This window comes from Neophocaena asiaeorientalis, unplaced genomic scaffold (genome assembly GCF_003031525.2).
Source record: "Neophocaena asiaeorientalis asiaeorientalis breed wild unplaced genomic scaffold, Neophocaena_asiaeorientalis_V1.1 scaffold336, whole genome shotgun sequence".
NCBI lineage: Eukaryota > Metazoa > Chordata > Mammalia > Artiodactyla > Phocoenidae > Neophocaena > Neophocaena asiaeorientalis.
Genome location: NW_020174788.1, coordinates 4,705,928 through 4,729,834, shown reverse-complemented (window position 1 = coordinate 4,729,834; position 23,907 = coordinate 4,705,928). Strand labels below are relative to the sequence as shown.

The window sequence follows — 23,907 nt, the reverse complement described above, 5'->3', positions numbered from 1 at the left end:
TATATGTATAACTGATTTACTTTGCTGTACAGCTGAAACTAGCACAACATTGTAAATCAACTATACACCAATAAAAATTTAAAAAACAAACAAAAAAACACACAAGATATCATCTCACACCTGTCAGAATGGCTATCAACAAAAAGAACACAAATAACAAATGTTGGTGAGGATACGGAAAAAAGGGAACCCTTGTACACTGTTGGTGGGAATGTAAATTGGTGCAGCCATTGTGAAAAGTAGTATGGAGGTTTCTCAAAAAACTAAAAATAGAACTACCATATGACCCAGGAATTCCACTCCTGGGTATATATCAAAAAAACAAAAACACTAATTCAAAAAGGTACACGCGCTCCAATGTTCACAGCAGCATTATTCACAATCGCCAAGATATGGAAGTAACCTAAGTGTCCATCAACAGATGAACGGATAAAGAAGATGTGGTATATATACACAACGGAATACTACTCAGCCATAAAAGAGAACGAAATTTTGCCATCTGCAGCAACGTGGACGGACTTGGAGGGCATTTATGCTAAGTGAAATAAGTCAGACAGAGAAAGACAAATACTGTATGAAATCACTTATATGAGGAATCTAAAAAATACAACAAACTAGTGAGTATACCAAAAAAGAAGCAGACTCACAGATATGGAGAACAAACTAGTGGTTACCAGTGGGGAGAGGGAGGGAGGGGCAATATAGGGGTGGGGAAGTGGGAGGTACAAACTACTGGGTGTAAGACAAGCTCAAGGATGGGGAATATAGCCAATATTTTGTAATAACAACATGGGGAATATAACCAATATTTTGTAATAACTGTGAATGGAAGGTAACCTTCAAAAATTTTATGACTTTTTTTATTACAAAATAAATTAAAAAATAAAACAAAATAAAAATCCTACCCTTGAGGAGGTTAAACTGATCAATGTAATAGTGAATTAGAGTTAGAGAAAAGAAAAAAAGAATGAGAAAATAGTAGAAGATAGTATTAGATAGGGTGGTGAAAAAGGACCCTCTAAGAAGTAAAGGAAATTCAGTGAAGGAAAGAGCCATGACTGGAAGAGCATTCCATGCAGTGGAAATAGCTAGTTTTCCAAAGAATAGTCTGCTTTGGGACTGTGAATCCCTCATCCTAAGGATGTTTAAGACAAAACTAGGCCCCTCCTTACGGGATGTTGTAGAGGGGCAGTGAAACCGTCGGTGAAGAAATGGCTGAGAGAACATCAAGGGTCCCTTCCAATCCTAACACACTAGACACTCTCACTCATGTTTTTTCCTCCAATGAAAATTCTCATTATTTAATTAGGAGATTTATTTAGAAAACAGTAGGGTTTTTTTTCCTCCTGTGACTACCTACATTCTATCATTTTTCAAATTTTTGTTCAAAACCAGCAATATACTGGAAAAATACGGTTTGAAACTTAGATAGACCTGGGTTTAAATCCCAGTCTGCACAACCTGGGCATAATTTACTTAATTTCTCTTATGTTTGTGTTTCCTCATTTTTAAAGCTGGACTGATTATTTATCTTGAGGGTTGTTTTTAAAGATTAGAAATGATACACATAAATCCCTTAGCATGGCACCTGGCGTATAATTAGCACTCAATAACCAACAACTGTTATTAAGAACTGAGGTTATTAGAACTATTTTCTGTTTTCACTTATGCAAAATTCTACTTCAATTAAGGTCAGTGATCTGAAAAAAAAAAAAACTAGTTTTCCGAGTATGAATTGGTTAATAAAAAAGGGCAGATTTATAATATAGATTTATGGCTCAATGAAAATAAACAACACCCTTGGCTACATATTAACTAAAACCCAAAATGAACAAACCTCTAAGATGTGAATGGTGCAATGTGAACAGCGTCTTACTGAGAGGAAAGTTTCTAAAACTTTGGAAAGAAACTGAGAAAGCTCAGCAAACTGTATCATTTAGAGGGATACTCATTACACTTACTGGGAAAGGGCTCTGCTCCTTTCTATGGCTGTTACTTCCTGCTTCCTGCCATGCAGAACCAGAGCCACTGTTTTGTGAAACAGTTCAATTGAGCAGGCAGTCAGTTCTGCTAGGCTCCTGATTGCAAATGCATGGATATCCTGGATGGAAAAACAAAACAAAGCATAACAACACAGAGCATTGTTTTTTTAAATACAAGAGGAAATGACAACACCCTGCTTCTCCCATACTGAAGTATACGTTATCTTGAAAGCAACAGAGACTAACAGCTGCCCTTCAATAAACCTCCTCTTCTTCCATAGTAGCTATATAATTTTATAACTGGGCTCATAGCTATAAAAACAGAGGCTCCCCTGAAGTCAGGTGTGACCATGTGACTAAGTTTTAGCCAAAAGATTTGAATAAAAAGTGTCATGTGCAGCTTCTGGGAACCTTCTCATGACGCCACATACATGCACCCTTTGTCTCTTTTTCTTCACTCCTTGCATCCTATAGTCTAGAACTAAGATGTTGCGATCTTGGATCACAAGGTAGAAATTATGGATAGCAGTACAACAAAATAGGTGCTTACGTCCCTAATTGCGATACCACATTGAAAAAAAAAAAAGCCTTAGTTGTTTTCATTACCTCTATTGAATTGTTATTGATTTGCTCAATTTTTTCTGCTTCCAACTGTTTTTTTCCTTCTTCCTTCTCTTCTTATGGTTTGGCCAGAGATGTCCTGATCCATTCACAGGCTGTATTTCTTGCCTAAATAAGAAAAAGATTATAGTTGGCCCTCCATCTACACAGCTTCCACATCTTCAGATTCAACCAACCACAGTTTGAAAATATTCGGGAAAAAAAAAAAAAAATCCAAAAAGTTCCAAAAAGCAAAACCTAAATTTGCCAAGTGCTGGCAACTTAAATAGTATTTACATTGTATGTACAACTATTTGCACAGCATTTATACTGTATTAGGTATTATAAGCAATCAAGAGGTGATTTAACATATACCAGAGGATGTATGCAGGTTATATGCAAATACCACACCATTTTATATCAGGGACTTGAGCATCCCTCAATTTTGGTATCAACAGGGGGCCCTGGAACCAGGACACCTCTGGGGATATCAAGGGATGACTGTACAGTCCATCAGCAATTCGATTCAGCTCACCAAGATTACTGTGCACCCACCAGGAACATTTTAGCATCATGGAAGTCAGTGTTCTTGTTCTCACCCAAATCAACATCCCATCTAGCTTTTCAGTACTTAACTTACTAGATCTCCTTACAACACTTAACATTCGTGACCACACATTCCCTCTAATCCTTTGGCTTTTTTTAAACTGAGGTGTACCTTACACACAGTAAAGTGCGCAAATCTTCAGAGCATGACAGGTTACATGTGTATATGCCTGTGTAACTGTGACCCAGATCAGGATACAGAACTTTCCCATCACTCTAGGAAGTCCCCCATACCCCTTCTTAGTCCCAAATGGCAGCCTTGGTGCTCTACTTATCTCACCCTGCTCCCTCCCGTCTCCATCGATCCTATTTCAGTAATTTTAACTATTCCCTACCTGCTGCTGACTCCTGAATCCTTATTTCCAGCACTAACTTCTGAAAACAACATATTCCAACTCCCTTCTGGACATACACATCAGGATATCCTATAGGCATCTCTCATATATAACATATGCAAAATTTAAATTCATCATCTTTCTCTCCCTATCCCTAAATTTTTCATCCTCTCTTATTCCCGAGCTTTAGAAGAACCACCATATACCAGTCATCCAAGCCAAAATACACGAGCCATCCTAGATTCTTCCTTTCCAATCACCAAGATAGTCTGATTTTACCGTATGTATTTTTCCACTTTGCTCTTCCTCTCTATTATCACCACTTAAGTTCAAATCTACTCTATGGCAAGAGCACTCTGATTGGTCTCCCTGCTTCTGATATGGCTCCTCTTAAATCCATCTTCCATAATGGTACCAGTGATCTATCTAAGCCCATAGCTGATCACTCTGCTTTTCTTCAATGGCTCTCCATCCATTAGATCATGCTCTTTGACATGATCTAAAAAATGCCCATGACCTACTCTACCTACTTCTCTAGCTTCATCTCTTACCATTTCCCACTTTATGATCTGGTAATAATGACCTGTAATATGCCTGTTCTTTGTTCATGGTATTCCCTTAGTCCAAAGTGTCATTTCCATTTTTTTTTTCCCTAAATCAAGGCAACTCAATTTTTTTTCAATCCTCCACCCAAACACTGTCTGCTCCAAGTAACTTTCAAAGGCATCCCAGGAGATTGGGCACCTCAACAACCCTTTTCTGTACATCCACAGTCCCCTAAGTACACCTTCAACTTAGTACTTACCAAAATACACTGGAATTAACTATGTGTTATCTCCTAAATAAACTACATTATTACAGAACAGTGGTAGTATCTTATTTGGATTAGTGCACCCAGATGTTCCCTATAGCATTGAGAGATATCTACTGTTTTTACCTAGTTGGCATATATATCTCCTTTCTTTTGGTAGCAAGTTCTAGATTTTTCTCAGTTCATGTGGTTTGGATGGGGTTACTTTCAACCTCTGACTCCAAGGGTTGGCAAATGATTCAGGTTTAGCTACCAAGAAATTAATCCCCCTGTCTATACAGTAATTAGTTCATGGATGGAAAAGTGACCCAAGCTAGGTCAATGGGCATCAGCCTCAGGACATCTCATAAAATTACTGGGAAAGGGAAGTCCTCTTTCTGTTGGAGTTACTCAACTGGAAGAAGTCTCCTGAAGCTGCCAGTAATCATTTACCATCATGTGGAAAAGCATCCCTAAGAATGAACAGAAGAAAGCAGAGTCAAGAGATGGAGAAGGGACAAGTTTCTGGGTGGAGAGCCATGCCTGAAGCCAGTGTTGCCCCTTAGTTTTCTAGTTCCATGAGCTACTAAATGTGCCTTTTTCTTAAGCCAGTCTGACTTGAGTTTCTGTCATTTGCAACTGAGAAGAGTCCTGGTTTCTAATGAAATGTTTACTGTCATTAAATTAAGTCACCCACTTGAGTAACTTTATATACACAGAATGTGTTCAGAGCTGTAACCAGGCAATAGGAATCCAGAGAAGACGCTGAGGGTCATTCCAACTGAAAACTGAGAGAATCACAGGCTTTATTACAGACATAGTATTGGGGCTGAGCCTTTAAGGATCAACAAGTGGGGCTACACCCAAGGGTACAACATGAATGAGCTAGAGCACAACCTATGAACCCAGACAAAAAACAGACATTGATTTATGTGAGATGGAAAAAAGAAGAAAAATAGAGAGATATAAGGCCACATAAAACAAAAAGAAATCTGATACTATAAATTTAACTTACTTGGAGATATTTTAGTAGGCATAATACATACTCAAATTAACCTAATAAATATATTGTTATTATAATCTATTGTGCCAACTCAATGTAATTTATCATCCCTTTCAAAAAATATCAATGCTTGGGACTTCCCTGGTGGCACAATGGTTAAGAATTTGCCTGCCAATGCAGGGGACACAGGTTCGATCCCTGGTCTGGGAAGATCACACATGACGCAGAGCAACTAAGCCCGTGCGCCCCAACTACTGAGCCTGCGCTCTACAACCCACGAGCCACAACTACTGAGCCTGCGTGCCACAACTACTGAAGCCCACGCACCTAGAGCCTGTGCTCCATATAAGAGAAGCCACTGCAATGAGAAGCCCACACACTGCAACGAAGATGAGCCCCTGCTCGCCGCAACTAGAGAAAGCCTACACACAGCAACAAAGACCCAACACAGCCAAAAATAAATAAATAAAATAAATTAAAAAATAACCAAACCAAGGGCTTCCCTGGTGGCGCAGTGGTTGAGAGTCTGCCTGCTGATTCAGGGGAGGCGGGTTCGTGCCCCGGTCCAGGAGGATCCCACATGCCACAGAGCGGCTGGGCCCGTGAGCCATGGCAGCTGAGCCTGAGCGTCCGGAACCTGTGCTCCACAACTGGAGAGGCCACAACAGTGAGAGGCCCGTGTACAGCAAAAACAAAAAAACAAACAAAACAAAACAAAACCAATGCTAGCCGCCCTCCACACCCAGAATTCAGTCTGGAACGTCCCACTGATGAGATCTAGAGACTTTGGAATTAAAAGGCACCTTTGAGCTTAGCTTCTCCAACAACTTATTTTTTTTTCCAGCTGAAAAAAATGAGGCCTGGAGAACAAATGAGATTTGCCTACATCACATGTGAGAGTCACAATAAGAATCAGAACTGTGTTCTCAGACTTTTGCTTCACTGCTTTTCCCCTGCATCATACAGACTCTCATATAAATTCCGGGAAATAATCAGGCCCCGATCCTTAATCATTCTACATCTTAAGTCTCAACACCCAAAATATAAACAATACAAAGACTGCTTTTAGAGAATGACTAGGACTACCAGATAGGTAAGGGGTTACTTTTTAAAAACAATTTATTTATTATGATGATCTATTTGAGCAGAGAAACTATGTCTCTTTCATTAGTTTCCCTAGCACCTAGGAAAATAAAGGTTTATTGTATATATGTTTATCGAACATCTAAATGTATAACATACTGAGCTAGCTTCTTTAGGACCATCAACAGTGAGTATTTACTACGGGCCAGGCACTTTTAAGAGCTCTGTGTGTATTAACACATTAAATCCTCACAGGAACCCTACATTATCCCTACCTCACAGACAGAGAAGCTGAGGCACAGAGAGGTTAAGCAACTTGCTTAAGACCACACAGAAAGTAAAAGATGGCAAAGCTGGGATTTTAAGAACTGATAAAGCACAGAGCCAGCCTTGAAGAAATTTAAGTTTTAGAATGGGAGGTAAGATACACACATTTAAAAACAAACAGGGGCTTCCCTGGTGGCACAGTGGTTGACAGTCCGCCTGCCAATGCACGGGACGCGGGTTCGTGCCCCGGTCTGGGAAGGTCCCACATACTGCAGAGCAGCTGGGCCCGTGAGCCATGGCCGCTGAGCCTGCGCGTCCAGAGCCTGTGCTCCGCAACGGGAGAGGCCACAACAGTGAGAGGCCCGTGTACAGCAAAAACAAACAAAACAAAACAAAACCAATGCTAGCCGCCCTCCACACCCAGAATTCAGTCTGGAACGTCTTTGCGTACTGCAAAACAAAACAAAACAAACAAACAAAAACCAATGATAATTTTATGAAAATACTTTTGCACACAGTTAAGTGAATAAAGTGCTGAAGAATACATATATCAATAGTATGTTAACTTTTATATAAGAAGGAGATAAGAAAATATATCTGCTTGTCTTTAAATATATATCTGCTTATCTAAAAAAGAAACACAGGAAGGATATGCTGGAAAACAAGAAAGTTTAATATCTAAAAGGAGAGGGGAGAGTGAAGTGGGTGGGAATTGAGAGGAAGTGACACTTCTGAATATATTTTTTGTACAGTTTTGACTTTTGAAAACATATTAATATTCTATATATTCAAAGATGAAATTAAATTAACATGGGGAGACAATAAATATAACATAAATTTTTTTTATAGTTTGGTTTTATAGTAGTATGGGCAAAGCAAGGGAAACATTTCAGATGCATTACAGGACTAGGGAAATTAGGAAATGCAGTAATGTTGTTGGGAGACAGAGTTCTTACTATGAAAAAGAGATACAAATGTATAATGGGGAGAGGCAAGGAAGAACCTGTAAGAATGGACTGAAACTGGAGTTATCAGTGTGAACTCATGATCTCTAAAATATGTATGTGAGCATATACATGGACACACACACACACACACACACACACACACACAGGTGCACGTATGTGTACTTGAATACATTTCCTAGGCCAACAGGGCCTAGAAGCAAAGATACCCCAAGCGATGAGCACACCTAGCATCCAGGTTTTGTCCTGTAATATCAAAAAGGAACCATGGCTCCTTGAAGAAAAGGTTCATTCTGGAGAGAAATATGGAAGGTACAAGATCTCGTTATGCCAGAAAATAAGGAAATATTCAAATAACGGGGGCATGTCACACAGGAGTCAGCTTGAAGGACAATTTGAACAGCAAAATAATTAAGGACAGTAATGAATTACAAACCAATGGGGGAAAAAATAGAAACCCATGAGACCATATCAATAGCAAACAGATAATAAAGAGACAAGGGGAGAAGGGAGAGCTCTTAATTCTAAGTAGAATGCCGAGAGCTCACTGGTAAATGTGGAGCATGTACTGGGACTGAAACAAATGATCATTCAGCAACCATCACAGTAAAGACTGGTGCAGCAAGAATCATGAATAGTTGCTAAATCTAGGATGCTAAATTATGAGGAGCAGGATATTTGTATGGTCTTAAAATGTCTCCCCACAGAAAGCTCATTAGCAGCAAAGGAACAAAATCATAACTATACAGTGAGAAATCAGACAACACATCACCAATAAGGGACAAATGGACATCGTGTGCCTCTAGATATGGTACCCTGTGCAGGATACAACATCACTTACAAGAATGCATAACCTGATTTTAATCATGAGAAAACACCAGACAACACTCAAATGAGGAATACTCTACCTTTATAAAGGGGGAAGGGGCTTATATTTCTCAAAAATGTCAAAATCATAAAAGACAAAGAAAAGCTAAGGAACTCTTCCAGATTAAAAGAGACTAAAACAAACAAAAAAACAAAACAAAGCAAATATAGATTAAAAGAGACAAAGTACGTGACAACTAAATACAATTCGCAATCATGTACTGGCTCCAACATTAGAGGAAAAAATTGGATATGAAGGACATTATCAGGTCAATTGACAAAACTGGAATGTGGACAACAGATTAAATAAAGTATGGTATCAATGTTAAATTTATTGCAGTTGATAATTCGTGTGGTTATAGAAGGGAATATCCATATTCTTACGAGATACATATTGAAATATTTAGGAGTACAGGGCTATAATGCTTACATCTTACTCTCAAAAAATAGTCCCAGGGACTTCCCTGGTGGTCCAGTGGTTAAGACACCATACTTCCAGTGCGGGAGGGCATGGGTTCTATCCGTGGTTGGGGAACTAAAGATCCCGCATGCCACACGGTATGGCCAAAAAAAAAAAAAAAGTCCCAATAATAGTAATAACTTGTGTGTGTGTGTCTATGGGGGAGGTGGAGAGGAAGGGATAGGAAGAGGGAAAGAGAACATATTTGCAAGCACAAATGATGAAGCAAATGCAGTGAAATGTTAATAGGTGTATCTGCATAAAAGCTATATGAATGTTGTTTGTACTTTTCTTGCAACTTTTTTCTAAGTTTGCTATTACTTCCGAAACAAAAAACACTATAACACAAGCTAGAAAGTGCCATAAAGTGCTACAGACAAGATGAGGGAGAGAAGCTGCTGACGCAAGGTTCTGAAAAGCTTTCTTGGGAGAATGCAGTGTTTTTAGTGGGCATGGGAGAGCAGGGTAACTTCCCTGAAGCATCCTATTCCTTACCGTGGGGTACACAAGAGGTGACTCTGATGACTATACAATGGCTATCAGCTCTCCCTGGCCAGGAAGCAATGTGTGCTGCTGCTAACCGATTCTAAGATATTTCTCGAGAAGAGGGTGAAGAGGCAGCAAGCAGCCCAAGACCCAGAGAATACTGTCCCAAGAGCTGGCACTGGTGTATATGCTAGGCGGGTACTACCCTGGAAACAGTATCTCCCGACCCACTCTGAGCTTTGACTGAAGACAGCTCAGGCATCACTACCAAAGACCAAGGCTCAGGCCATGGACTCTCTCATTTCCACAAGCTAAGTGGTCATTATGTGAGTTACTGGGCTCTGGGAAATGGCAAACTCCAGCTACCTAAAGGCAGGGGCCACATCCCATCATCTCGGAATCACTCAGAGCCTTGAGAACAGTGAGCCCTCAATAGAGAACTAGCCCATTGGTATCATGATGGCTGATGAGTGCTGCCAACTTTAACTGACCAATGCTATGGCCTAACTTCAGCTTTCAGACAAGCAAAGCATTCCAAATGGAACAGGTGAGGATGGCAGATGTGTTGGGGGGCTGGGGGTAAGGGGGTGCAGTGTGAGTTTAGCACACTAACCTGCAAGACCAAGAGGGAGACAGGAGGTATGGAACTCAGAATATACCCTTGGTTTTGGTGACATCCTTGCCAGGAATTTACAACCTTACATTCTTTATCCACTAAATATATATGTAAAAAATTGAAAATCAGCAAGAAGGAAAACTTACCCTAGTAAGTTTCTCCGGTTTGGAGGAGACATGCAGCTGGGAAAATACCTCTGTTATCTCTTTGGTAAAGTCTTCATCCCCTAGAAAAACAAGTCCCACATAAAACACTGCAGAAAGACTGGTGAGGATCATTGCAGGGAGAGAGAAGAGGAATGACAGTAGCAGCTGTAGCAGTAAAAACAGCAGAAGCAAATTATATGAGCAAGGTGCTTTAGTGCTTACAGAATCCTTTTATGTATATTTTACTGATGAATTCTTCCAATAGGCTTCTAAAAAAAATGCGTCATTATCCCATTTTCGAGATGAAGAAACTAGGGCTTGAAGAGGTTAATTTATATCCCCAAATCTCATAACAAATAAGGAGTCAAACCTTGGGCTTCCCACCCCCAGTCCACAGCCTATGCTCTTTGGATTACATCCTAGAAGTATGAATGGAAAAGTGATGAAAGCAGAGTACTAAGTGGGTAAGAGGCATGTGCTTCCAAAGAAATGGATTTAAGCTGGGACATAAAAAACAAGTACAAGTTAGCCAGGAGAATGGAAGAGCTTCAGGCAGAGAAAACAAGTACAAAGGTCCAGAGGTGAAAGAAAGCGTGGCAAGAAGTTTAACATGGTTGGGAGTGTCCTAATGGAAGAAAGAGAAGAGGGGTAGAATGAAGCTAGGAAACTAAGCAGGATCCAGATAATAAAGGGCATCATAAACCATGGTGAAGAATTCAAACTTTTATTAAGAGAATGAGGAGCTGCTGAATAGTTTTATACAGACAGGTAAGTCCAATTAAAATTTTAGAAAGATCACTTTAGCTCCTGGTGGGAATGAAATAAGAGAAACATGAAGGGAGGCAGGAAGCCTGAGGCAATATTCCAGGATCCAGATAAGAATAAGGGTAGGTAATAAGAAAGGAAGAGGATTCCAGAATGTTGGAAGGATAGTAAGGAAGCTTTGGAATAAGCTTGATGAGCGATATGTGGAACATGGAATACTTAATACCTGAGAAACATGCAAACAAACAGGTGAGTCAAGATCAAAAACAATTAACACATCCAAACAAATGACAGGAAATGGCTCTTTTCCTCTCTATTCATCTAAATCCTATCCAATCTCCTCTCTGAAGCCCAGCCCAAGTTTTCTCTCCACCAAAGACTACAGAGAGAAATCCTGTACACAGAAATCTCTTAGCACTTACAATCTATGTATTTCTTAGACACCAGTTCATGGTTACCAAGGCAAATTACTACTGCTTCATACATGCTTCCTCCCCAGAATCCTTAGGAAAAAAATCTGTCTTGGTTCTTCTCTCTCCATCTGCTCTTCTGTCCTCTCTTGGCATTCAAGGCAGAGAATTCAAAAGGTTTAGTGATCCCAGGTATAACATAGTTTGGGAAAAGCCGATCTCACTAAATGATACAACTGTGACCTATATAACTCATGTGAACAACTCCTAAATCATATTCTACTACAAACCTGACTCTCAGGAAGGCATTTTGCTTTCCCAGTTAAGCTCTAAATTATGTGAGACAAGGGATGGATCTGAATCCAAGTGGGATGCAAGCACCTCAAAGGGTTCACAAAAAATTGAGTGCAGGAGGAAAAAAATGCAACTTTTACTTGTAGTCATTTATCTCATTCTTCAAGAAGTACTTTTTTAGGATGTACTTTAGAATGTAAATAACATATTACTATGGTAGTATATGTGTATAATTTATACACATTCAAATATACACATATTGGGTCTAAGTGCTCAAAAACCTTTTACTGCTAAGCGTTGATCAAAAAATGTTTGCATTTGCAACATGTATAGACCTGGAGGGTATTATGCTTAGAGAAATAAGTCAGATAGAGAAAGACAAAAACTATGTTATCACTTATATGTGGAATCTAAAAAATAAAACAAATTAATATTTAAAAAAATAATAAGGTAAAATAAAATACAGGGGGAAAAAATGGAGATCCTTGTCGCGTACTCCCCAGAGACTTGAGCATAAAAAGCAGTTGTTGCATTAGAATAAAGCATGTAAGGATGGAAGGGAGACAGGGTTAGTGCTTTGGAGGGACTCAGGAGAGAGGCTGGCACCTCAAGCAGGAAGTCTCCTAAAAAAGTGAAGGCATTGAGTATATACGATAGAGGGACAAGGGCTAAGGATGCTGATAGAAACTGAAGATGATCAACATCACCAGAACTAGGTTCTGTGGTTTTCTCTCCCCTCTGCTACCACTTTTTTAAAAAAAACTTCATTGAGATATAATTAAATACCAAGGTCAGTGTTGCATTCTCAACCAAAATCACTGCAGAGGGCCATTGGGAAGGGTGGCATGCAGCACTCCACTGCTATCTTTGCAGAATCCTGATCTCAGGCAAACAGGGAATAAAAATATTATAGACACAAATCCATCTGTTTAGAAATTCCCTTAGAGTCCTCTGAATGGTATTTAAAGATCAGGATTTCTGATCACTATGTGAAGCCAGATGTCAACTAAATTAAACAAATCCTGTTAGGCACTATGTACAAATAACCTTAATTAAGTTCATAAATAACCAGGGATTGCCACACCAGGGCTTAGTTAAGAACAATGGAGCAACTTAAGCAAATCAAAATTAATTTATACGTTTCCTGCTAAGTGAGACTTTGAAAATGCAGATCTTTATTTATTTACTTATGCCATCCTAATAATGAAAATAATAGCCATTTGTTGAGTGTTTACTATGAGCCACACATTAAACATAATATTTCATTTAGTCCTTATAACAAACTGAGAGGAATTAGCTACCTCTACTCACCAGTTGAGGAACCAGACACTCAGGGTTAAGTAATTTCACAAAGTTGCATGGCTTAATACATGGCAGATCTTGATTTAGAACCCAGGTCTAACTCCAAAACCCATCCTTTTATCCACCATGCTTATTGCCTTCTCAATACCTCAAGACAGCTTTAAAAACTCATATTCAAAGACCATTTCATATCAGGACTCTTTTACATAGAGTAAGATACCATTTAGCAAGATATTACATAACCAGACAATTGGTTTCAGAAAATGTGGTATATATACACAGAAGGAACTACTACTCAGCCATAAAAAGAATGAAATATTGCCATTTGCACCAACATGGATGGACCTAGAGATTATCATACTAAGTGAAGTCAGAGAGGCAAACACAAATACTGTATGATAGCACTTTTATGTGGAATCTTAAAAATAGTACACATGAATCTATATACAAAACAGAAACAGACTCACAGACACAGAAAACAAACTTATGATTACCAAAGGGGAAAAGGGAAGGGGGGATACATTAGGAATATGGGATTAACAGATACAAACTACTATACATAAAACAGATAAGCAACAAGGATTTACTGTATAGCACAGGGAATTATATTCAATATCTTGTAATAACCTATAATGGAAAACAATCTGAAAAATATATGCATATAATTGAATTACTTTGCTGTACGCCTGAAACTAACACAATACTGTGAATCAACTACACTTCAATTTTAAAAAAAGAGTTAATGTAATTGGAGAGATTTATTTCAAGGACAATCACTGCATATAAACACACTACATCCCTCCCACTCAGATGCTGGATTTCCATGTTACCTTTCTTCTCTTCCTCCTCTTCCTCACAGAACTCTGCTAGGGAAAATGCTTCTTTGAGTTGCTCCAATTCACATTTTAGAGTCTCTAATTCTTCTCCACTTAGAGAATTAAGAATAGATTTCACCTGAATTGATATAAAATAGTAAGTGGGAGTATGAGAGAAAAAGAAAAACATTCTCAAATGAAGAGGCTATGGATCATATTAAAATTAAAAGTATGAGTTCACAAGCTCTTCCTCAAGAACCTTAATACAAGAGGCAGGTCATCAAAGAAAGGTACAGAGAATTGTGCTTCCAAAAATAATATAAGCAGAAATGTCTGGAAATTATTAGTGCTTAACAACAGCTTAGAAATTAGGAGGAAATGGAATAGTCTTGAATCAATTAAATGCTAACAGGTAACTGTATCCAAACTGGCAGCTTAAGCCAAAGAAACTTATAAAAAGAAAAAAAAAGAACAAGATGAAGGAAAAATAATAGATATGCTATTAAGACCTCTTTGTTAACCTGTCCTTTTTTTTTTTTTTTTGCGGTACGCGGGCCTCTCACTGCTGTGGCCTCTCCCATTGCGGAGCACAGGCTCCGGACGCACAAGCTCAGCGGCCATGGCTCACAGGCCCAGCCACTCTGCGGCATGTGGGATCTTCCCGGACCGGGGCACGAACCTGTGTCCCCTGCATCAGCAGGCGGACACCCAATCACTGCGCCACCAGGGAAGCCCAATCTGTCCATTTTTGTTTAAATTAAGAGAAACAACACTTGACTCATTCTATTTCTAGCAATTAGTTCAAAAATTAGTTTTTTTGTTTATTTTGGTATAGTATTTTCAGAGAGTCTCAAGCCTCTACCTGACATACATTTCATCCTCCAACTGCACAAAAGGAAAAGAAACTATGCAGTGTGCTTCTGCTTAAAGACTACTCCAGTTGAAATTTTTGGTTTGGAATTACCTTTATTTCACTTTCTCGGGAGAGCATCTCCAGAGCTTCTAGATGTGAAAGGCCTTGAAATTCATCAAAGAGTAGCCCATAATGAGTTTTCTTGTCCGTTTCCATGGTAACCTCATTGGTGGTCCATAGCTCTTCTTTCTCCTTCGCCTCTCTTAAAACCTGAAAGAGATCAAGGCATTACACTGCAACAAGTAACAAGAGCTTAAGGGTGAGTTCTGAAAGTCAAGGGAAGCAAACTGAGACGGGTAACACTGCCCTTTCATTCTTGGAATTGTGATTCAAATCGGATAGGCTCAGGAGCTGCAGGGAAAATATGATCACATAATTTGCTCCTAGACAGGGTAAATAACACCCCAGGAACCAGGTGTTTCTCTGACAGTGGTTTTACTATTAATCTAATAACAACCCTGAAAGGGCTTGGCATCTTATATTGCACTGACAAGAGGCTCCTGTAGAAAGGAAAGAGGAGGAAAAAAAAAAGAACTGGGCATTTTTCTAAGCATTAGAGCTGTGCATCCCCTTACCAAAAACAAAACAAAACAAAAAACACTGAAAAGTCCTCAAAAGGAAATAATAAGAAGGTCCCAAATTACCAAAGGCAAAAATACAGATCAAAATACAGACAGGAATGCAAACAGTACCTGAGACAGTGTGGAAGTCCGGTTCATCAGACCCTTGGTTCTTTTAAATCCAGGATCCCCTTCTGCTATTACATCCATTGTCTTTTTCCCAATGAATTCTAAGGCATCCAAACCCCCACTGATAACACTCTTTCCCTAGGAAACACATGCAACCTCATTACAATAATACTGAAAAAAGACACCTGCATGTTTTCATTTCATAAAATAGTGGCTAACAATAGCAACCACTGGCTAGAACAAGGAGCAACTAAAACAATCATACAGTGCTTGTGGGAATGTAAAGCAGTATACCCACTTTGGAATATTATTTGTCAGTATCTACTATAGCTAAACATGTGAATATCCTATGACCCAGCAACTCCACGCATGGTTAAATATTCAAAAAAAATGTGTAGAGGTTCATCAAAAGACATACAAAAACACCCATAGCAGTACTATTATAAAACCTAAAAGCTGGAAATTACCCCAATACTTACCAACCCTGGAATGAGTAAATGCTACATAGTCACTCGATGGAATACAACAAGGAAAATGGAATACACCACACAAACTATACTGTGGATAAATTATATAAACATAATGAGTGAAAAAAACTAGATACACTAGAGTACATTCTGTATGATTCTGTTCATATAGCAGGGAAAATTAATCTATGATGGCAGAAGACTGAACTGTGGTTATCTTAGATGGCAAGAGGGGGAGGCACAGAAGACTGGGAGACAGCACAGTGGAGACATCTGATATACCACCCTTCTGTTTCTTAGTCTGAATGTGCTCATGTCGTGAAAATTAAAACTGAACACTTATGATTTCACTCGTCTGTATACAGATTATACTTCAATAAAAAGTTAAAATTAAGGGCTTCCCTGGTGGTGCAGTGGTTGGGAGTCCGCCTGCCGATGCAGGGGACGCAGGTTTGTGCCCCGGTCCGGGAGGATCCCACATGCCGCAGAGCGGCTGGGCCAGTGAGCCATGGCCACAGGGCCTGCGCATCCGGAGCTGTGCTCCACAACGGGAGAGGCCACAGCAGTGAGAGGCCCGTGTACCGCAAAAAAAAAAAAAAAAAAAACACAAAAAAAACCACACAAAAGTTAAAATAAAAAAGTACTAGCTATCTATCCTCATGTAGGAAAGATATCAAGCTTCTAAGCTTCTTATTTAATCCTTTCAAAAATATTTCTAATCATCTATAGTTTTATAAGTATTTACCATAAACATCTCATTTTCCCTTTGTCTAAAAGATATAATTATGACAAAAATATTTTTGTAAAGCAGAGATGTTTTTCTAGGGCCACCAAACTAAGAATTCTTAGTCCATAAAATATTAGGTACATTGCCTCTCTATTACTCTGCATTTCCTGCTCCCTCTTTTACTTCTTTTAAGTTTTCAAGTTAGCTCTCACTTTACCCTAAGATCAAAGTGAATGATCTTCAGCAATTTGAACTCCCATAAGAGGAATCAGTCCCCATGACTTTTCAAGGAAAAGAAAGAGGAAGAGACAAAAACCCATTATAATCATGGAAGGAAGCAGGCCACCTTGCAATTTTTACTCACTGTGCTCTGAACAGCAGTAGAGATGGTAGAGAATACCCCAAATGGCCCACTCATTGGAGAGGAGTTTTCATTCTCTTTGGCACTTGTCTCTCCTATAGTGGGGAAGGGATGTGTAAATATGAAGAGACAGTCCGTAAATAATTTTGCTTTATTAGCATCTATATGAATTTTTAAAAATTAGACTTTATTTCCAACACACAAGGCCTTAGTACTTTTTGTTTTATTATTAAACCATTTCCCTATTTTAAAATAAAAGTTAAGGCAGTTTTTCATTTTCATTTCAAAAACAAAATCCAGTCTTTTGAACAACCTATGACATATATAACAGACTATATACTGTGTGATTCCATTCATATGATCTTCTGCACAGGTAAAACCACAGGGTCAGAAAACAGATCAGTGGTTGCCAAGAGCTAAGAACAGGTGGAGGGGAGTGACTACAAAGGGGCATGAGGGGATTTTTTTTTTGGGGGGGGGAGGAATGAAAATATTCTCAAGTCTTGTCTATACAAAAATAAGAAATATTCTATATCTGTAAAATCACAATGGACTGTGATTACATAGCATAAACAGGACAGTATGTTTGTTAAAATATGTAAAACTATATACAGTTGGCCCTCTGTTCTATGGATGCTGAACCCGTGAATACTCATTTTGTATAAAGAACTTGAGCATCTGAGGATTTTGGAATCCATGGGGGGGGCTCCGGGAACCAATCCCCCCATGGATATCAAGGGATCATTGTATCTAAAAAGAGTGAACTTTACGTAAATTATAACTCAATAAATGTGACTTTTAAAAAATCCAGTCTACTTTAAACTTTATCCTGGAAAATTATGCTTCTTCACAGGATTCAGACATGCATTACAAAGATTTGTTTAAAATCTGTTCTATTTTATTAACACTAAAATCTCTTATAGGAGATCAACAAATAATCTATTGTAGGGAGGACTTCTGCTTCCAACTATGATGGATTATCTGGTGTCAGACTTGCCCTTCTACCATAGCATCTAGAAAACTGGACAAATATAAGAAACAATTACCTCCAGACATTGGACTACAGACCATACTGTACTATGGTTCAGGAGAGAAGAGAAACAAATGATGAGAACTCTGTGATTGGCTTGCTTTCCAGACCACAGCACAGGGAGGGGAAACCCAAGCAGAGCATGGCAGTCTTATTAAGTAGAAGAGACAGAGACTGGAATCTAGGAAAGCTGAAGCACCTGGAATTTGCAGGTCAGAGTACAAGCATACCTCATACCTTGTGCATGAAGCACAAGCACTTTATTGTGCTCTGCAGATATGCTTTTTTTTTTTTACAAACTGAAGGTTTGTGCAATCCTCTGCTGTCAGATAATGGTTAGTATTTTTCAGCAATGAGGTATTTTTTAATTAAGGTATGTACATTATTCTTTTTGACATAATGCTACTGTACATTTAATAGCCTACAATATAGTATAAATTTTTATATGCACTGGAAAACCCAAAAAAGAATTTGTGAGACTCTTTTTTTGCGATATTCACTTTATTGCAGTGGTCTGAAACTGAATCCACAATATCTCCAAGGTATGCCTGTACTGGAGAGGAGGGAGATACAGAGGTAAAGAGTTCCAACTATCTACACAGGAGTGCCCTTGAGTCTTTGGCTGAATACTAAGCTGTTCCTGCACTGGAAAACTCCACGATACTGGGCAAAGAACTGCCATGGAGCTGTAAACTAAACAATGCCCAAAGCTCATGCTAGGCTGAGAGACATTTGACTTCCAACCAATCAAGTAGAGAGACCTAGTTAAACACCTGGAAATTAGGTAGAGACCTCAGAAGGGTCAGAGACTTGGTAGTTGATCTAAACTAGCACTTAACAATAACGGCTACTCTAGAAATCACGCTCAAGAAGTTTAAAATCGAGACCAAAAGATCAATCTAAGCTACAAATATCTTAACTGCCTTCCAAACAAAACTCACACCCTTTAAAGGACTACAAAATCCACTCAGCAAGGTAACATTTCTAACGTGCAGCATCCAATCAATGAAATGAAAATGTTATCTCTAAGCAAGAAAAAAAAAATGGTCACTAGAAACAGATTCAAATGACAGAGATGACAGTCAGGGACACTAAAATATATACATAAGGAGGTGAGAAATGGAAGACAAAAAAAGAAACAAATGGAATTTTTAGAGTTGAAAAATATATCTAAAATTTAAAAGTCACTGAATGGACTTAACAGCATTAGACACAGCAGAAGAAAAGATCAGTAAACCTGAAGCCACAACAAAAACTATCCAAACCGAAGCACAGAGAAAAAAGGCTTAAAAAAATGAACCATGGAACAGCACCAAAACTAACACATTAAAACATTTTTTCATGCCACAGTAGATTCAAATTCAGCTAACTCTTACTGGGCTCTTACTCAATTGTGCCAAGCACAAAGCAAGGCAATTTTTACAATCTACATTCATGGCTTTACTTATTTAATGTTTGTAACAGTCCTCTGCAATATAAAATATCACCCAATTTCATAGATGAGGAAAGTAAAGAGACACCTGAGTGGTTAAAGCCAAAGATTCCAAATCCCATTTCTCATCAGCCCCATGATGCCCTGAATACCAGACAGTCAAAAAACATCTACTGAAAAAAATGAGCTTAACTATTCCATTTCAGTTTATAATTCTAGGCCTTAATGTTTCCATATACTGACCTGTTGCATACTGGACTTCAGATGAAATTTCACTGGGACTAGGGATTCCAAGGGAAGTCTCTGCCTTCTCAATGACATTTGAAATACCTTGTCCTAATGAGAAAAAATAACATTTTTATATTTGAATTTATTTGCTACTAGTCACCAAAACTGAAGAAACAAGCTGAAAATTAAAACCACAGATTTTAAAATTCATTACAACCAGAATACATGTTATTTTGACCATATATAACTCATCTTTGGGAGTGTATCCTTACTAAAGGAAAAAAAAATTGATTTATTATCACCAATGAATAGTTTTATATTAATTCCTAAATGTCAACCTTCTAATGAAATACGTTACCAATTCTAGTGGCAGTATAAATCAGCCCATCATTATTAATGTATCTTCAAACTATAAAGCCTTTGAGTAATCATGGAAGAAGAATGATTAACAAAGTCGTTTTGAACACAGATCTGTAGCAAAATGCACACAAAAATGAATAAAATGACTGATGACCTTACCTACTGTGGCTACTGTAGCTGAGGCTGAGGAGAGCAAGGACTTGCCCCAACTTCCCCAATAGCCCCATCCGGTGTGGGGTACATCTTTGGAAACAGTCTCCTATTTTTCCCAGTAGCCAGAAAAACAAAGGCAAAGAAAAATGGAAAAATTAGAGGAAAATAAGAGTGTATATACAAGGTAGCTAATTACTGGCCAAAAGTATGGGTGAACAGATACATATTAGTTGGCTCAAAAAGTGTATTGCTTGACTGACAGATGTATGTTACCTGCAATGTAAGCACCACATAGCAAAGGCAACCACTCATAAAAGCATTTATAGAACTGAGAAAATTGTTTTATGGTTATAAAAAGAAAGAAATAGGTACAATCCCAATTTGGTATTGATTCCGTATTCCTTTTAACCCTAATACTTTTTAATCTCAATGTTTTAATAGATACTTTACTTTGCCTGCAGCCTGTGATGTCTGAACAGGGAGAACGTCTGAAGTCTCAAGGTCACTGGAAGGTTTGGACTCTGGTCTTTTCCAAGTAGAAGCTACAGGTTCTGATTTACTCTCTGACTTGGCACTTTGGTCAACTGACTCAAAATTCTTGGTTGGCTCACAGTTCTCATCTTCAAGGATGGAAGTTGCTTCAGTTATCACTTCAGTCTCAATATCACCTTTATCCGACATGATTAGATCATTGCCTGGTAAAATAAAAGCCCCCCAACCCCCCAAAAATTAATTATATAAGCTTGTTTTTGGTAAAAGTTACTTGAATAAACTTTTTGAGATTATCGAGTCACATGCAGGTGTAAGAAATAGTACAGAGAGATCTAATATACCCTTCATTTAGTTTCCCCCAAGGGAACAATTTGTGTAACTATAGCATATCACAACCAGGATGCTGATAAGATACAATCCCCCAACATTACTCAGATTTCACCAGTTTTACATGCACTCATTTGTGTGCGTGTAATTAGTTGTATGAAATTTTATCACATGCACAAATTCATGTGATACAGAATAGGATTACCACAGTCAGGATACAGAATAATTCAATTACCAAAGTCAGGATACAGAATAATTCAGTTACAAGGATCCCTTGTGTTATCTATTTTTAGCCATGTCCCACCCTCCTCCTAACCCACAGCAACCACTGATATTCTCCATCTCTATAATTCTGTCATTTCAACATGTTATATAAATGCAATCACACAGTATGTAACCTATTGAGATTTACTTTTTTCACTCAGCATAAGTCCCTCAAGATTCATCCAAGTTGTTGTACCACTAGTTTCTCCCTTTTTATTGCTGAGCAGTGTTCTTTGGTATGGATGTATCTCAGTTGTTTCACCATTTACCTGTTGAAGGATGTCTGGGCTGTTTCCAGTTTAGGGCTATTACGAATAAAATGGCTATGAACATTTATATACAGGTTTTTATGGGAATATAAGGTTTCATTTCCCTGGAATAAATGACCAGAGTGCAATCGATAGTACTTGCTTAATTTTATAAGAAGCTGCCATACTCTTTTCCAAAGTTGCCGTACCATTTTACATTCCCACCAGCAATGTATGAGTAATCAAGTTTCTCTTCATTCTCACCAGCATTTGGCAGTGTTATTTTTTATGTGAACCATTCTGATATAGGTGCACTATGACAGCTTAACATGGCTTTAAGCTTTAAGCTGCATTTCTCTAATGGCTAATGATATTGAACATCTTTGCATGTGTTTATTTGCCATCTGTATATCCTCTTCAGTGAAACAGCTTTTTTAATCTTTTGCTCATGTTCTAATTGGATTTTTATTTTTACTGTTAAGTTTTGTTTTGTTTGCGGTACGCGGGCCTCTCACTGTTGTGGCCTCTCCCGTTGCAGAGCACAGGCTCCGGATGCGCAGGCTCAGCGGCCATGGCTCACGGGCCTATCCGCTCCGCGGCATGTGGGATCCTCCCGGACCGGGGCACGAACCCGTGTCCCCTGCATCGGCAGGTGGACTCTCAACCACTGCGCCACCAGAGAAGCCCTACTGTTAAGTTTTGAGAGCTCTTTTTATATTCTAGATTCAAGTCCTTTGTCAGATATGAGGTTTGTAAACATTTTATCCCAGTTTGTAGCTTATCTTTTCATCCTCTTCATAGATCTTTTCACAGAGCAAAAGTTTTTAATTTCAATTTATCAACTTTTCCTTTTTTTGACATTTTAAAAAAATCTTATTACTCATTAATCATTCCTACCTCAATTTTTCAGAGAGAAGATTATGAAATTTAAGCTACCAGAATAAGATTTACATCAGACCAGCTTTTGAACAGCAATGTTAACAAATTCAATTCCTTCCAGAAGTACGGCTCTTTGACAATTAAAGTCAAGATATTATTGGTGTTTTTACAAGGAGGAGATGCTGGTTTCCAGGATAACCAAGTATTACCAGGGGAGAAATAAACGTATCCCACACATACATAGACACACACATACACCCAGACCTCGGTATGTATAAGCACATGTTTTTACCAATATATACTAACCACAAAATTAGACCCAATCCATCAGTGCCATCAAAACATTTCTAACATACTAAAAAAGAGACATACTAACAACTAAGGCAGCCTGGAAGTAGCACTATAACTGAGGTACACACAAAATGTTAAAAGAACAGAGAGCAAAGAAAAGTATCCTACGATCAGGAAATAACACTCATGAACTTTAAATACTTGAAAAAAGCATAAAATAGTGATCACAAACTGGGATTTTGAGTCCCAAATCCAGCCTACAGATTTTTTTGTTTGGCCTGCACATTGCTTAAACTTTTTTCTATACTAATTGGTAACATTTAAAAATCAGAGTTTGTTTACAAATAGAAATTTCCAACTTCCCTTGTAAAACTGAAAGATCTGGCGACACTGGGCCCACATTCGACTTGTTAATAACTAGCTCATGCCAAATATTTGCTGGGGATCTTTTAGACAGGGTAGAGTAGTGCTCTCTAGTTCCCCGTAATCTCCACCCAAATTCACTTGACTCGTTTATGTTACCTGATTAGCCCCTGTAGGCATCTGAACTTGTAATACCTGCCTTAAAGGGCACTTAGGATTCTGACAGATGAAGATGCCAATGAGAGAATTCAAGGGTGTGTAAACAACACAGGGGAAATCTCAAAGGTCTGAGGTATGACAGCGTGGAATACAGACAGATACCAGGAGTAGTTAATATGGCAAAGAGAATGATGGGGAGGCGTAAGGCTAGAAAGGTAGATTTATATAACATCCGGGATCCTAGACCATATGGTATATGATATACATACGTTTCCGAAACACATAGAAAAAAACAATCTAGATACAACCATCCATAAACATAAAAACCAACTGTGAAACACTCATTCATTTACTTGCAAACGTTTTTTTTGACTACCTGTTGCATGCCAAGCTCTGGAGACTGAGAACTAATTTAAGACACTATTTCTGCCCTACTTACTCCAGAGGCCAAATAGGAAAGGCTACACAGTTCTTGCACAAAGTTCCATCAATGTTTCGTGTAGCTGAAACATTGATGGAATATTTTTTTGCTCTCCTTATGCTGTCTCCAAGTTACAACACACGGTAATATGCATGTAACATACACATTATATACTCTATATAATATGTAGTTAGGCTGACACTCTTCCAACTCTGTACTTGAGTGACTGTGAGAAGTCAGTTCACCTATGTGCGTCTCCGTTTCTTCATCTGTAAAAGGAGGAGAGTACTACCTACTTGCCAGGATTCCTG

At 38.5% G+C, this 23,907-nt stretch overlaps 1 protein-coding gene across 1 annotated transcript in view; it reads right to left on the bottom strand.

The window, feature by feature from the left end:
- FAM114A2 (family with sequence similarity 114 member A2) overlaps positions 1-23,907 on the bottom strand; it is a 37,082-nt gene that overhangs the window by 12,725 nt on the left and 450 nt on the right. The window contains 10 exon segments of the mRNA XM_024760173.1: positions 1,962-2,101; positions 2,589-2,711; positions 10,207-10,286; positions 13,808-13,931; positions 14,757-14,915; positions 15,398-15,532; positions 16,953-17,044; positions 19,655-19,747; positions 20,159-20,258; positions 20,603-20,847. Coding sequence (XP_024615941.1) covers positions 1,962-2,101; positions 2,589-2,711; positions 10,207-10,286; positions 13,808-13,931; positions 14,757-14,915; positions 15,398-15,532; positions 16,953-17,044; positions 19,655-19,747; positions 20,159-20,258; positions 20,603-20,833 — 1,277 coding nt within the window. The 5' untranslated portion in view covers positions 20,834-20,847.